The following is a 15,063-nucleotide window of genomic DNA, read 5'->3' on the forward strand; positions in this document are numbered from 1 at the left end:
CTCACACTGTAAGATGTAGTTCATCTGGTATGCCCCTGTCCTAGATTTGGAATCAAGGAGCCCCAGAGTCTCCCTTTTGTTGGAAAATAGTACTTAGAATCCAAGATATGAACACTAAGATTTCAGCAGGCAGAGCTCAGAAATATGTGTATGTATATGAGCACATACATGCAGACACATCTATATTTCTTTATCCTATCCATTTTTACATATATTAAAAACCATGCAGACTGATACCTCCAGTTTCAGTTCAGCACTGCAGGACTCATTCTAACCTTTTTCCTTTCCTTAACTTTTATCCCAATAATGAGAAATCTGGCTCCCATTGTCTGCAATATTTAAAAAATTTTTTTTTCAATCCTAGACTATACATAAAGTTTCAGAATTGTTAACTCATATCTCTGTGAGATAAAATTTACTAGAGTATAAGATCTGTGCACTGTCCTTTTTATCTTTAGCCTCTCAATGTCCAGTCACAATATTGTCTCCCAGGGTTACTTACTTTAGTTCTTTTCTTTATTTTTTCAGTATGTGAAACATTATGGTTTAAGAGTTAGACTTGCACAAAAAAGTATATTCAGAAAATAGTTGTTCCACTTCCAGTTCTTTCCACCCTGTTCCCAGCCACTCTCCATAGGTAACCATTCTCATTAGTTTTCGCTTTATCCTTTTTATCCTTCTTTTGCACAAATGAGCGTATTTATTTTTTTGCCTTTATGGCCTCATCTTTCTTTTACAAATGATAGCATACCATCAGTACTCTTTGCACTTTGCTCTTTCATTAAGTATCATTTTTAGGGAGCTGTATGTCCAGTATTTTTGTTAAGAGATTTGTAATATTTTTTAAAAGATACTTTGATAATATTTCCCTTCTTTGTAAAGCTGTATGTACTATCAGTTCAAGAAGATCTCCAATTTTAATATTTAATTTGCTGTCCTTAGCAAGATAAGCATATATCAAAACATAATCTTTGTATTTGGAAGGAAAATAGCTTGTTTGCTTTTATGATCTTTGAACACTAATTTGCTTTTCAGATATCTTAATATCTACGTTGGGCTTCCTGATGTTGAAGAAAGCTTCAATGTAACTAGACCAGTGTCCCCTCATGAGGTAATTACGAACCTTACTTTAACTGGACTTGTTTGCTTTAACTCAGAGTGTGCCCTTAATATATACTCTTAAAAGATCATTTAAAAACAGGATGGGGGGGACATTCTTTTGAGAAAAAGGGATTAAAGTTCAGTGTGGGCCATACTTCTACTACAGAAGGAGCACTTTGAAGTGGTCAGGACCCTGTTGCAGAGAGAAGGAGCAGTAACTATCAAATTCCTGATTCTCTTTCAGTGCCGTTTGAGAGACATGACATACTCTGCCCCTATTACAGTGGATATTGAATATACCCGAGGCAGCCAGAGGATCATCCGCAATGCCTTACCCATCGGCAGGTGAGAGATGAAATCTGTATTAGAGCCACATTGCCTGGATTCCAGCCCCATGATGTGACCCCATTTCCTCATCTGAAAAATGCAAGAAATGCTGCCTATTTCATAGGTCCAATGAGTCAGCATGTGTAAAGCACTTAGAATAATGTCCAGCATATAGTTGTGGTCGTTACCATTTATTAATTGTAAAACCTTTTCTAAAAAGTTGAGGAAAATGTTTCCCTTTCCTACTGTAACTCTAAGCTGTTAGGGAAACACTAGGTATGATAGCATTTCCGTGAACTCTCCTGGACAGGCCTTGGTGGATTCCAGGTATATTCTGAGATTGAGTTTTCCTGGAATTTAACTTTTTCTCATCTACAAGTATTTAAGGGAGAAATTACTTACTTGCCTGGTACAAGTTTGGAAATGATAGCATCCACTTGTGCTTTTGCAATCTGCCTTTCCTGATTAGGGAAATACATTGACTCTCCTTTTAGAAATGGACAAAACCCACAATATTATGAGGCGAATAATGATATTAGACTTTAAACTTAGTCCACATAATTTCTGTTCAAGTGTTTTTCCCCCTCTCAAAAGTGCTAAGAGCACTTTTGAACAAATATCCATTTGTTCAATAAATATATACCAACCGCCTATCACTTCTTATGTATGATGCTGAGTACTTAGGTGAGTAAAAGATACACAGAATATAGTTCCTATTGGCTACCTTCATTCACAGCTGTCAGGGAAGACTGGCATATGTAATTATGGCACCATCTGGTAAGGGGTCTAGAAGTCCAGAGTTTTATGGGAACATGCAGGTTTAACAAATCCTCCTACACTTCCCTCAAAGGAAGGGGTAATTTGTATTGTTTCTCTCCTCATTCTTCAATTAGAAAAATAAGTAAGACATTAAAATATTCACCTTGGTTTTAGCAGGACTGTTTATCAGTGTTTTTGTTCTTGATTTTGTTTTTGTTTTTTTGAGACGGAGTCTTACTCTGTTACCGAGGCTGGAGTGCAGTGGCGTGATCTCGGCTCACTGCAACCTCTGCCTCCTGGGTTCAAGTAATTAGCCAGCGTAAGCCTCCTGAGTAGCTGGGATTATAGGCGTGTGCCACCATACTTAGCTAATTTTTGTATTTTTTAATAGAGATGGGGTTTCGCCATGTTGGCCAGGCTAGTCTTGAACTCCTGACCTCTGGCGATCTGCCTGCCTTGGCTTCTCAGAGTGCGGGGATTACGGGTGTGAGCCACCGCACCTGGCCTATCAGCGTTAAGATGAGAACGTCTCTCTTTCTTAATACATGGACCATACTAGTGTCCAGTTAAATTTTGGACCATAGCTAAATTATGAACTAGATTGACTGTTGTGAAGAAAAGGCAAGAGAGACTGGAGGAAAACATAAATTCGTAAGATTGATGGTTTAAATCCTGGTTTAAAGAGGGGCCATGTAACTAGCATTTGTTGAATACCTGCTTCGTGCCATACTGTGATAGGCAGTGTTGTTTGGTAGCCTCGCATTCATAAAAATGACCTCTAGTCATTAGAATGCTTATGTGTACTATGCATTATCTAAATTACATATAGAATCTCATTTATTTTTTGGAATAAAAAGATTTTAGTTTAATCCAAATTATAGTTGTGCTTGGTTAGAAATCAAACAGTACATAAAAACATTTGATTCAAAACAGTAACCTCCCTCCCCTTCCTCACCTTTCATCCCGTTCCCAACTTCGTGACTATTTCTGTTATTTTTTCTGGGGGTTGTTACATCCATAACTTTATTTTGTGTGTGTGTGTGTTGCAGGGGGCGGGGTTGTTTGGTTTTTTTTTTGAGACGGAGTCGCACTCTGTTGCCCAGGCTGGAGTACAGTGGCATGATCTCTGCTCTCTACAGCCTCCGCCCCCCAGGTTCAAGTGATTCACCCACCTCTACCTCCTGAGTAGCTGGGATTACAGGTGCCTGCCACCACGCCTGGCTAATTTTTTCTTATTTTTAGTAGAGACGGGTTTCACCATGTTAGTTAGGCTGGTCACAAACCCCTGACCTCATGTGATCCACTCGCCTCGGCCTCCCAAAGTGCTGAGATTACAGGCATGAGCTACCGTGCATGGCCAATATCCGTAACTTTAAATGTGATGCTTTGACCTCTATTTCTTGATACATTAACTGTAAACATTATGTTTTGCCTCCTGATATATGGGATGTGGCTTAGCTTACCTGTGTCACCTACTTTGCTTCTCCCTTCCTCTTCCCGAATTTTCCTTCTTGTTTTTAATTCTCTTTTTGGTTACTGTAGTAACAGTAATATTCTTATATCTTCATGTCGTATTACATAACTTTAGTCAGTGTGTTCATTTCCCTTGATGTAAAATGACAATATTCTTATTTCTATCTTCCCATTACTATTTCCTTTTGAATGTAAGTTATTTTGAAGACTTAAGATTTCCCAATTGGTGCTTTATGTCAATTTTTGGAGCTTTGTAGAGACGTGTTTCTATAAATGTTTCGTGTTTGTTTGGAAACAAGGGGTGTTCTCCAGTTGTTTTGTGCCATTGTCTGTGTTTTTCCTTCAGATCGGACTTGTTAATTGTGTTGTTTAGATGTTTTGTATCTGCATTGCTTTTTGATTTGTTTGTTCTATCAGTTACTACAATAGGTATGTTAAAATCTCCCTCTGTGGTGGTGGATTTGTCCATTTTCTTTATGGTTTTGTGTATTTTTGCTTTTTTGAAGCTGTGATATTAGGTGCATAGAAGTTTAGAATTGTTAAGTCTTCCTAGTAAATTGAACCTTTGATTATTATACATTTATCTTCTTTATCTCTTGTAATATTCTTTGCCTTGAATCTTATTTTGTCTGCTCTTAGCGTAGCCACGTTTGCTTTCTTTTGGTTATATTTCTGGCATATCATTAAAGAAATTATTGTCTGTTTAATCTTTTATATGGGCTGGGCACAGTGGCTCACACCTGTAATCTCAGCACTTTGGGAAGCTGAGGCGGGCAGATCACCTGAGGTTGGGAGTTCGAGACCAGCCTGGCCAACATGGTGAAACCCTGCCTCTACTAAAAATATAAAAATTAGCTGGGCGCGGTGGTGCACATCTGTAATCCCAGCTACTTGAGAGACTGAGGCATGAGAATTGCTCGAACCTGGAAGGCAGAGATTGCAGTGAGCCGAGATTATGCCACTGTACTCTGGCCTGGGCAATAGAGCGAGACTCCATCTCAAAAAAAAATCTCTTAAATGTCCTTACGTTTTGAGTTTAGTTGAAGTAAACTGCATGTGGCTACATTTTAAAAAAAATTGTCTTGAGAATTTAGTTCAATTATATTTGTTATATATATACATACATATATACATATATATTTGAATGTATATCTGTCAACTTATTCTATATTTTAAAGCTGTCTAGCTTTTCATGTTTCAAGTTTTTTCCATTTTTGTTTTTGGATAATGGAAGATTTTTTTTTCTCACCCTTCCCCAATTGATTTAAAAGTCATATGCAGTATTTCTGATTGTTTATGTTTATCTTAGAAATTTTGAAATGTATACTTAACAAAGTTTAAAAATAAACAATATCTTTATTCTCCTCCTGGCAAGAACAAAGACTTTAGAAAGCTTTTAAGTTGGATCAAATCAATCACTTTGACTTATATGCTTTTGTTGTACCAAATTTTTGTTCTATCTTGTTTTGTTTTGGTCTTTTTGAGACGGTCTCACTCTGTTACCCAGACAGGAGTGCAGTGGTACACTTATTGAGTGTACTCATTGAGGCTCACTGCAGCCTTAACCTCCTGGGCTCAAGTGATCCTCCCACCTCCAACCTCCCCAGTAACTGGGACTGTAAGTGCACCACCACACCTGGCTAATTTTTGTATTTTTTGTAGAGACAGGGTTTTGCCATGTCGTCCAGGCTGGTCTTGAGCTCCTGGGCTCAAGTGATCCACCCGCCTCGGTCTCCCAAAGCACTGGGAATTGCAGGCATGAGCCACCATTCGTGGCATGTTTTTTTTTTTTTTTTTTTTTTTGAGATGGAGTCTCACTCTGTTGCCCAGGCTGGAGTGCAATGGCGTGATCTTGGCTCATTGCACCCTCCACCTCCCAGGTTCAAGCGATCCTCCTGCCCCATCCTCCTGAGTAGCTGGAACTACAGCCGTGCGCCACCACACCCAGCCAATATTTTTTATATTTTTAGTAGAGACGGGGTTTCACCACATTGGCCAGGGTGGTCTTGATTCCCTTGACCTTGTTATCCGCCTGCCTCGGCCTCCCAAAATGCTGGGATTACAGGCGTGAGCCACTGCGCCTGGCCTCCCTGTCATGTTTTTTAACCTATGAATTAGAAATTGTTATTGTCTTACGAAGTTCATATTTGTTTATATCCGCACATGTTAGTTTCCATTTTCTTTGCTCACTGAATATTTTTACACGTCAGACTTTTGGTTAGTGTTCATTTTCCATCTTCCTGAAGATGAATTTTTTTTACAAATTTATTAGTGAGGGCCTATTAGTACATTAGTAACTTCTCTCAGTTTTTGTCTGGAAATATCTTTATGTTGACCTCATTCTGAGTGAATACTTAGCAGAATACACAAATTGAGGTTGGCAGTTACTTTCTCTGAGCACTTTGAGCACATTGCTCTGTGTCATTGATTGTTGTGAAGTTATTGTGTATCCTTTCCTTTTTGGTAGCCTCCCTTTTTTTCTGGCTGGGTTTTAAATCTGATCTCTAATTTTGGTGTTTAGTATCTTGACTGTGATATGCTTAGGTGTAGCTTTCTTTTTATTATCTTGTGCAGGTGTTACTGTGAGGATTTGTGTCTTTCATGTATCTTTAAAACTTTACAGCTATTATCTCTTTGAATAGGACTTCTCACCCATTCTGTGTATTTTTGCCATCTAGAAGTCTGATTAGATGTTTATTAGTCACTCTCTCTCTATCCTTCCCTGACTCTTAAACTCTCTTTCATATCTTCCATCTCTATGTCTTTCTGAGATACATTCTCAGTAATTTCTTCAGATGTCTTTTCCAGCCCAGTAATTATATCTTCAGCAATATCAAATCTGTTATTATCCAACCTATTTCTACATTTTTAAGTCAGTGCTTAAAATTTCCATTTCTAGTAAGTTTTGCTTAGTTCTTTTTCCAGACTGCCTGGTTAGTTTTCATAGCCTGTTGTTCCTTACACTTGGATGCGTCATGCTATTGCCAAGTAACTGATGAGAATCACTTTGTCTTCCATGAAGGAAGTATTGCTGTCATTTCTGACTCTCACTAAAGCTGTACGCAAAGTTTAAACCAAACATTTGAGGTTTTTGGTTTTTTGTTTTGTTTTTTAAGAGAGCCTCATTCTGGAGTGCAGTGGCGCGATCCCGGCTTATGGCAACTTCCACCTCCAAGTTCAAGCAATTCTCCTGTCTCAGCCTCCTGAGTAGCTGGGACTACAGGCACACACCACCACACCCAGCTAATTTTTTGTATTTTTAGTAGAGATGGGGTTTCACCATGTTGACCAGGCTGCTCTCGAACTCCTGCCCTCATATGATCCACCCACCTTGGCCTCCCAAAGTGCTGGGATTACAGGCATGAGCTTCTGCACCCAGCCTGAGTTTTTATTGTCTGTACTAGACGAGCAGCATGCCTGAGAAAATACTTCGTTTTGCTTGGCTTCCATGCAGTTGCTATTTCTCTGCCTTTTCTAACATAGTGCATAGACAGACCCTTGGTGAGGTGGTGTGCACTGCATGTTTTGTATTTTTTGCAGCTTTTACCATTGACAGCCTACATGTGATATTTTCTTTTGTTTTATTTTATACAGAATGCCCATAATGCTACGTAGTTCAAACTGTGTTCTTACTGGAAAAACGCCAGCAGAATTTGCCAAACTGAACGAATGTCCTTTAGATCCAGGTATGTGTGAAGTCTTGGATTTGCCCCACTTTCCTTATTCTTTTATTCTGCTGCTGCTGTTGTTTTAACATTTTGTCTCAAAAACAGTGCCAACTTTTCTACTTTATAATGAACTTGTTCACAAAACACCCAGAAATTTGTCTCTAGCTTTATCTAGCTTTATGCTATTAGTCTGTATTTCTTTTTTTTTTCTTTTTTTTTTTCGAGACAGTCTCTCACTCTGTCACCTAAGCTGGAGTGCAGTGGTGTGATCTCAAGCAGTCCTCCCACCTCAGCTTCACAAACAGCTGGGACTACAGGCTTATGCCACCATGCCCAGCTCATTTTTGTATTTGTAGTAGAGATGGTGTTTTGCTATGTCATCCTGGCTGATCTGGACTCATCCACCTTAGCTTCCCCAAATGCTGAGATTACAGGCGTGAACCACTGTGCCCAGCCCTATTAGTCTATATTTCTCAAAGACATACTGTTTCTTCTTTTATTTCAGACTTAAGACTTTAATATGCCACATTCTTATTTATTGCCATGATTTGTCAGTCTTTTCTATCTTTGGCCAGCAGTTTCTTTTGGTATGCCTAAAAATTCAAGAATAATCTTCCAAAGTTACTGGCCTTGCCTCGCTGAAAAAAATCAAGTATCTCACTTCAGGCTCAAGTATTTCACTTCAGGCTGTTTTAAATGCAGTAAAGCCAGGGGAAGATGAAAGTATTTTTTGGTTTACATTTTGAAAAGTTTTATTTTTGTGCCTATTTCTAGGCAATTTCTTTTGTAAAATTTCAAACTTAGAACTTAACAGGAAGTTTATCTTAATTCTTTAACTCATATTTCACATTGATTTATTTGAACTTATAGTTGCTTTAATCTTATTCCTGTAAAGTTACATTGTTGTAGAATCTCAGAAGTTTTGGAAAGAAGTTAATGAAGAATGTGACTTTACTAGACTGTAACAGAATGTTGCATAAGTCGAATATGTTGTATTGTTTTTGCTTATATTCTGCAGGTATAAAATGAAGTATTTATCCTACTCTGAATTGTGTGCAAAAAAAAAATGATGATGCATGAATTTTTTCGAATATGCAATATTATTTGGAAACCTAATCTTAATCTACCATTATCACTGATTTGTTAGAAAACTTAGAGTAAATTTCAGTTTATATTGAAAATTGTCAGTTACACTTGTACTTAAGAGCTCTGACATCTAATTTATTTAACTTGTTTTTTCATTCACTTTCTACATATGTCAGGGGCTGGTGATTCATAGACCAATAAGATATATTTCCTGTCCTCAAGATTTTATACAAATATAGCTCATTTGTATAAAATAATGTGCTGATCTTCAGTCCATAAAACAACATCAGATGGGCACAATGGCTCATACCTATGATCCCAGCGCTTTGAGAGGCTGAGGCAGGAGGACGGCTTAAGACAGCGAGTCAGCCTGAGAAGCATAGTGAGACCCTGTTGTTGGAAGAAATTTAAAAATTAGCTAGGCGTGGTGGCACATGCCTGTAGTCCTAGCTACTCAGGAGACTGGGGCGGGCGAATCACTTGAGGTTAGGAGTTCAAGGTTGCAGTGAGCTATGATTGTGCCATTGCACTCCAAGCTGGGCAACAGAGGGAGATCCTTTCTCAAAAAATAAAATCAGCAAACCCCTTTGAATCAAGTGTTAGCCAGTGCCATGAAGCAGTAGAAAAGGTAATCTGATTGACAAGATTCTTGCCATTACTAAATCAACACTGGTTGAGGAATAAGTGATTAAGTTTTTCTTGTTTCCTTTGGGTAGGTGGCTACTTCATTGTTAAAGGAGTAGAAAAAGTTATTCTTATCCAAGAGCAGCTGTCTAAGAACAGGATCATCGTGGAGGCTGATAGAAAAGGAGCCGTTGGAGCTTCAGTTACCAGGTAAGATGGTATCCTTAAAAAATATTGGTCATTCAATTAGTCCTAAATGGCTATCTTTCAATACAGAGGGAGCCAGTTATTACCTCTAAAAGCAGGCATTGTAATAGTTAAGCTATCTGCATTCAATTTATTGTGAAAGTCTGGAAGCATAGGGTATTGATTTTAAAATTTCAGTGATGAGAGTCTGAGACATCGTTTGAAAAGTCACTGTTTAAGCTGAATTTTATCTTAGCTTATAGAACATGAAAGGAGATTTTTAAAGAGAAAAAATATAAAACCACTCTTAAGTTTTTCATGCTCCTTTTCAGCCTTTTACCATTTATTTGTGTATTCCTGCAGCAGTATGATCAGGGACTATTTGACCCTTAATACTAAATGACCTATATTATGGACTTAACACCCTATTGTTAGTTTTCTAGACCAGCCTCTTTCACAGTGTACTCATTTTTACAACAGTATCCCTTTCGAGGCTTCTGTAACTTTTTATTTTCACATGTAATTTGAAATGTGGAGGTTAATGAGTTCTGGGAATAGAAAGATTTGTGGCATAGATAAGATGTCAGAGTGTAGTAGTTTCCCGTTTGATAACCTACAACGAACTGATTAACTCAGAGTTTCTGTACTTTTCTTTCTGATGGAGAGGCAGTTAACAATGATGGTCATTCGTCGAGTACTTACCAGCAGCCAGGCAAAATACTAGATATATTATTTGTCACCTCAGTCTTCCAAGATAAGTGGTACTGTTAACATCTTCATTTTACAACTAACAGGCCTTAAGCTCAGGGGTACCTTGACTGTAAGGGGTAGATAGCCTTTGAACCCAGATATAGTTAATTCTATAGTCCATGTCTTCCCACTATCTAAACTTTGGAGCCAGGGCAATTTCAATTTGAGTTTGAATCCTAAAGCCTTTGTTTTCTAGATATGAGGCACTGGAACGTGCAGTTACTTAACTTCTCTAAGTCTTGGTTTCCTCCTATGTGATTTTGAGATAATACTTCAAAGTTTGACTATGTAGAAGATTAGAGCTAATATAAGTAACGTGGGTAACAATGCATAGTAGCAGGTAATCTGTGTGTGTTACTAATGTGGTTGATTAGAGCTTTTAAAATGCTTTGAAATCCATTAGAAATTTTATAACTAACACAGATACCAATAGAAGGATATTCCTTTCTTTTGGCTTTACTATATACCAAGACTGTGGGTATGTTTTGTTGAATTACTAGTTTAAAAACTCACATAAATTCATTTCTTTTTAATTTCCTCTTTATGGTTAAGGCCCATATTATAAAATTGGCCTTGTATATATGCTCTACACTGGATCAAAGTAATTCAGGTGGAGTCAAAGTGAAGTTGGTCAGAAAGTAGTTGTCACTCATTCACACACAGAACTTCCATCATAATCTCAAAGTCAAAGAAAAATTTATCATGTTTTTAAATGTTCACAGAAGTGGCAGCTGGGCAGGAAAGGGATTGTCTTTTTAAAGTACTTACTAGAAAGGACCTTGTCATTGTTGTTGATCAGTTGACCCTTGTTGATTAATGATCATTGCTATTGCATGTTATTAGCTTGAAACTCAGTGGGGATGCAGTTTAACCAACTTGTATTTACTCATAGCTCTACCCATGAGAAAAAAAGCAGAACCAATATGGCTGTGAAACAAGGACGATTTTATTTGAGGCATAATACTTTGTCAGAAGATATACCCATTGTCATCATATTTAAGGTAAAGCTGCAGCTCTCTTCTGAAAATTATAAGAATTCTTTCTCTGGTTTATTTACATATATAATTAGAGATTTGGAAGGTAAGGAATTTTTGGAGTAGAAAGATTTGTGATGTAAGTTGTCAGTCATATGATGTATTTTAAATTGAAAGCTGGCTGGGCATGGTGGCTCATGCCTGAAATCCCAACATTTTGGGAAGCCAAGATGGGCAGACTGCCTGAGCCCAGGAGTTTGAGACCAACTTGGGCAACATGGTGAAACCCCCATCTCTACCAAAAAAAAAAATAATAATAATAGCTGGCTGTGGTGGTGTGCACCTCTACTCCCAGCCACCCAGGAGGCTGAGGTGGGAGGATGGCTTAAGCCTGGGAGGCAAAGGTTGCAGTGAGCTGAGATTGTGCCACTCTGCTCCAGCCTGGACAACATAGTGAGAACTCATCTCTACAAATAATAAAAACATTAGCCAAGCTTGGTGGCGTGTGCCTATAGTTTCACCTATTTGGGTTGCTGAGATGGGAGGATCACACAAGCCCAGGAAGTCAAGGCTGCAGTGAGCCATGATCATGCCACTGCACTCCAGCCTGGGCAATACAGCAAGACCCTATCTCAAAACTAAAGAAAAAAATCAGCTTATTTGTGAATTGTTGGCCTAGAATGCAAAAGACATTTTCCATAGAAACAATATTGAAATGGTATAGTGTTCTTAGATACAGGCATACTTCAGAGATACTGCTGGTTTTGTTCCAGACCACCACAATAAAGCTAATATCACAGTAAAGTGAGTCACACGAATATTTTACTTTCCCAGTGTATACAAAAGTTATGTGTATACCATACTGTAGTCTGTTAAGTGTACAATAGCATTATGTATAAAAAATACATGCCTCAATTAAAATATACTTTTTTGCTAAAAAATTGTAACAATTATCTGAGTCATAATCTTTCAGTGAGTTAGAATCTTTTTACTGGTAGAGGGTCTTGCCTCAGTGTTGGTGGCTACTGACTAATCAGGGTGGTGGTTGCTGAAGGTGGCTATGGCATTTTCTTAAAATAAGACATCAGTGAAGTTTGCCACAGCTATTGACTCTTACTTCGTGAAAGATTTCTCTGTAGCACACAATGCTGTTTGATAGCATTTTACCCACAGTAGAACTTCTTTCAAAAATTAGAGTCACTTGTCTTAAGCCCTGCTGCTGCTTTGTCAATGAAGTGTACGTAATATTCTACATCCTTTTTTGTTATTCCAACAATATATACAGCCTCTTCACCAGTATTAGATTCCATTTCAAGAAATCACTTTCTCTGCTCATCATTAAGAAGCAACTCCTCACCTGTTCAAGTTATATCATGAGATTACACCAATTCAGTCACATCTTCAGGCTCCACTTCTACTTCTAGTTCTCTTGCTATTCCCACCACATCTGCAGCTACTTTCTTCACTCAAGTCTTAAACCCCTCAAAGTCATCCTAGAGGATGGGAAGCAGCTTCTTTCAAACTTTTGTTAATGTTGATATTTTTACCTCTTCTCATGAGTCACAGATATATAGACATTCTTTTTTTTTTTTTTTAAGGTGAAAGCAAGTTTATAAGAAAGTAAAGAAACGAAAGAATGGCTACTCCATAGGCAGAGCAACCCCAAGGGCTGCTGGTTGCCCATTTTAATGGTTATTTCTTGATTATATGCTAAACAAGGGGTGGATTATTCATGAGTTTTCTGGGAAAGAGGTGGGGAGTTCCCAGAATTGAAGTTTCCTCCTCCTTTTAGACCATATAGGGTAACTTCCTGACGTTGACATGGCATTTATAAACTATCATGGCGCTGGTAGGAGTGTGAGGACGACCAGAGGTCACTCTCATTGCCATCTTGGTTTTAGTGGGTTTTGGCTGGCTTCCTTACTGCAGTCTGTTTTATCAGCAAGGTCTTTATGACCTGTATCTTGTGCCAACCTCCTGTCTCATCCTGTGACTAAGAATGCCTTAACCTCCTTGGAATGCAGCCCAGTTGGTCTCAGCCCCTGTTCAAGAGAGAGTCACTGTGGTTCGAACACCTCTGACATATTTCCCTCTTCCCCTTTTATAAGACAACCCTAGTCCTAAGGTTCGTAGAAGGATGAAGACCCATCTTCCATAACTTCTTCAGGCTGAATAGGAATGATGATATTCCTGCCTAACTATTAGGGTCTCTCGTATTCAGGGGAATCACAGATATTCTTATTGGCATCTAGAAGAGTGAATCCTTTCCAGAAGGTTTCCAGTTTACTTTGTCCAGATCCATCAAAGGAATCACTATCTATGGCAGCTATAGCCATAGACTTGAAAGTTGAAATTACTTCTTTATTCATGGGCTGCAGAATAGATGTTGTGTTAGCAAGCACAAAAACATTGATCTTGTACATCTTTATCAGAACTCTTGGTGACTGAGTTCATTATCAATGAGCAGTAATGTTTTTAAAGGATCTTTTTTTCTTAGCAATTGTTCTCAACAGTAGACATAAAATATTCAGTGAACTGGGCCGGGCGCGGTGGCTCAAGCCTGTAATCCCAGCACTTTGGGAGGCCGAGACGGGCGGATCACTAGGTCAGGAGATCGAGACCATCCTGGCAAAGACGGTGAAACCCCGTCTCTACTAAAAAATACAAAAAACTAGCCGGGCGAGGCGGCGGGCGCCTGTAGTCCCAGCTACTCGGGAGGCTGAGGCAGGAGAATGGCGTAAACCCGGGGGGCAGAGCTTGCAGTGAGCTGAGATCCGGCCACTGCACTCCAGCCCGGGCGACAGAGCCAGACTCCGTCTCAAAAAAAAAAAAAAAAAAAAAAAAAATATTCAGTGAACTATACTGTCAACTGATGCGCTGTCATCCAGACTTTGTTGCTTCATTGGTAGAGCACAGGCAGAGTAGATATAGCATAATTCTTAAGAGCCTTACGATTTTCAGAATGGTCAATGAGCACTGACTTGAACTTTTTCTAGACCCTCACAAGAAAGTCAGCCTGTCCTTTGAAGCTTTGAAGCCAGGCATTGACCTCTCCAGCTGTCAAAGTCCTAGACAGCATGTTAGAAGTCTTTCAATAGAAGTCTGTTTCATCTACATTGAAAATCTGTTGTTTAGTGTAGACACCTTCATCAGTGATCTTAGCCAAATCTTCTGGATAACTTGCCGCAGCTTCTCCATCAGCACTTGCTGCTTCGCCTTGCACTTTTATGTTATGGAGATGGCTTCTTTCCTTAAATCTCATGAACCAGCCTCTGCTAGTTTCCAACTTTTCTTCTGCCCCTTCCTCCCCTCTCTCAGCCTTCATAGAACTGAAGAGAGTTAGGCCCTTACTCAGGATTATGCTTTAACTTATTGTGGCTGGTTTGCTCTTCTATCCAGACCACTAAAACCGTCTACATATCAGCAATAAGCCTGTTTCCCTTTCTTATCGTTGATATGTTCACTGGAATAGCACTTTTAATTTCCTTCAAGAACTTTTCCTTTGTGTTCACAACTAGTCTAATTGGTGCAAGAGGCCTAGTTTTTGGCCTGTCTCAGCTTTCGACACGCCTTTCTTTCTCAACTTAATCGTTTCTACCTTTTGATTTATGGTGACAGATATGCAACCCTTTTTTTTACTTGCATACTTAAGAAGCCATTCTAGCATTATTAATTGGCCTAATTTCACTATTGTTGTGTCTCAAGGAATAAGGAGGCTCAAGAAGGGAGAGAGATGGGGGAATAGCTAGTTGGTGGAGCAGTCACAACACACATATTTATCGATTAAATTTTTCATCTCTTATGAGCACAGTTTGTGGCACCCCAAAACAGTTACAATAGTAACATCAAAGAACGCTGATCAGCTGGACGCAATGGCTCACGCCTATAATCCCAGCACTTTGGGAGGCTGAGGCGGGGATCATTTGAGGTCGGGAGTTCGAGACCAGCCTGACCAACATGGTGAAATCCCATCTCTACTAAAAATATAAAAATTAGCTGGGTGTGGTGGCACACGTCTGTAATCTCAGCTACTTTGGGAGGCTGAGGCAGGGTGATTGCTTGAACCTGGGAGGTGGAGGTTGCGGTGAGCCTGGATTGCGCCACTGCACTCCAGC

At 39.0% G+C, this 15,063-nt stretch overlaps 1 protein-coding gene across 4 annotated transcripts in view; it reads left to right on the top strand.

Moving 5' to 3' along the window:
• Window positions 1-15,063, top strand: part of POLR3B (RNA polymerase III subunit B) — a 136,762-nt gene that overhangs the window by 10,417 nt on the left and 111,282 nt on the right. For all 4 annotated transcript variants that reach the window (XM_005572107.4, XM_015431480.3, XM_015431478.3 and 1 more), the window contains exons 5-9: window positions 1,036-1,111; window positions 1,346-1,446; window positions 7,255-7,346; window positions 9,131-9,248; window positions 10,867-10,975. In XM_005572107.4, coding sequence (XP_005572164.1) covers window positions 1,036-1,111; window positions 1,346-1,446; window positions 7,255-7,346; window positions 9,131-9,248; window positions 10,867-10,975 — 496 coding nt within the window. The remainder of the gene's footprint in view (window positions 1-1,035; window positions 1,112-1,345; window positions 1,447-7,254; window positions 7,347-9,130; window positions 9,249-10,866; window positions 10,976-15,063) is intronic.

The sequence above is a fragment of the Macaca fascicularis genome, chromosome 11 (genome assembly GCF_037993035.2).
Source record: "Macaca fascicularis isolate 582-1 chromosome 11, T2T-MFA8v1.1".
NCBI classification, from domain to species: Eukaryota; Metazoa; Chordata; class Mammalia; order Primates; family Cercopithecidae; genus Macaca; species Macaca fascicularis.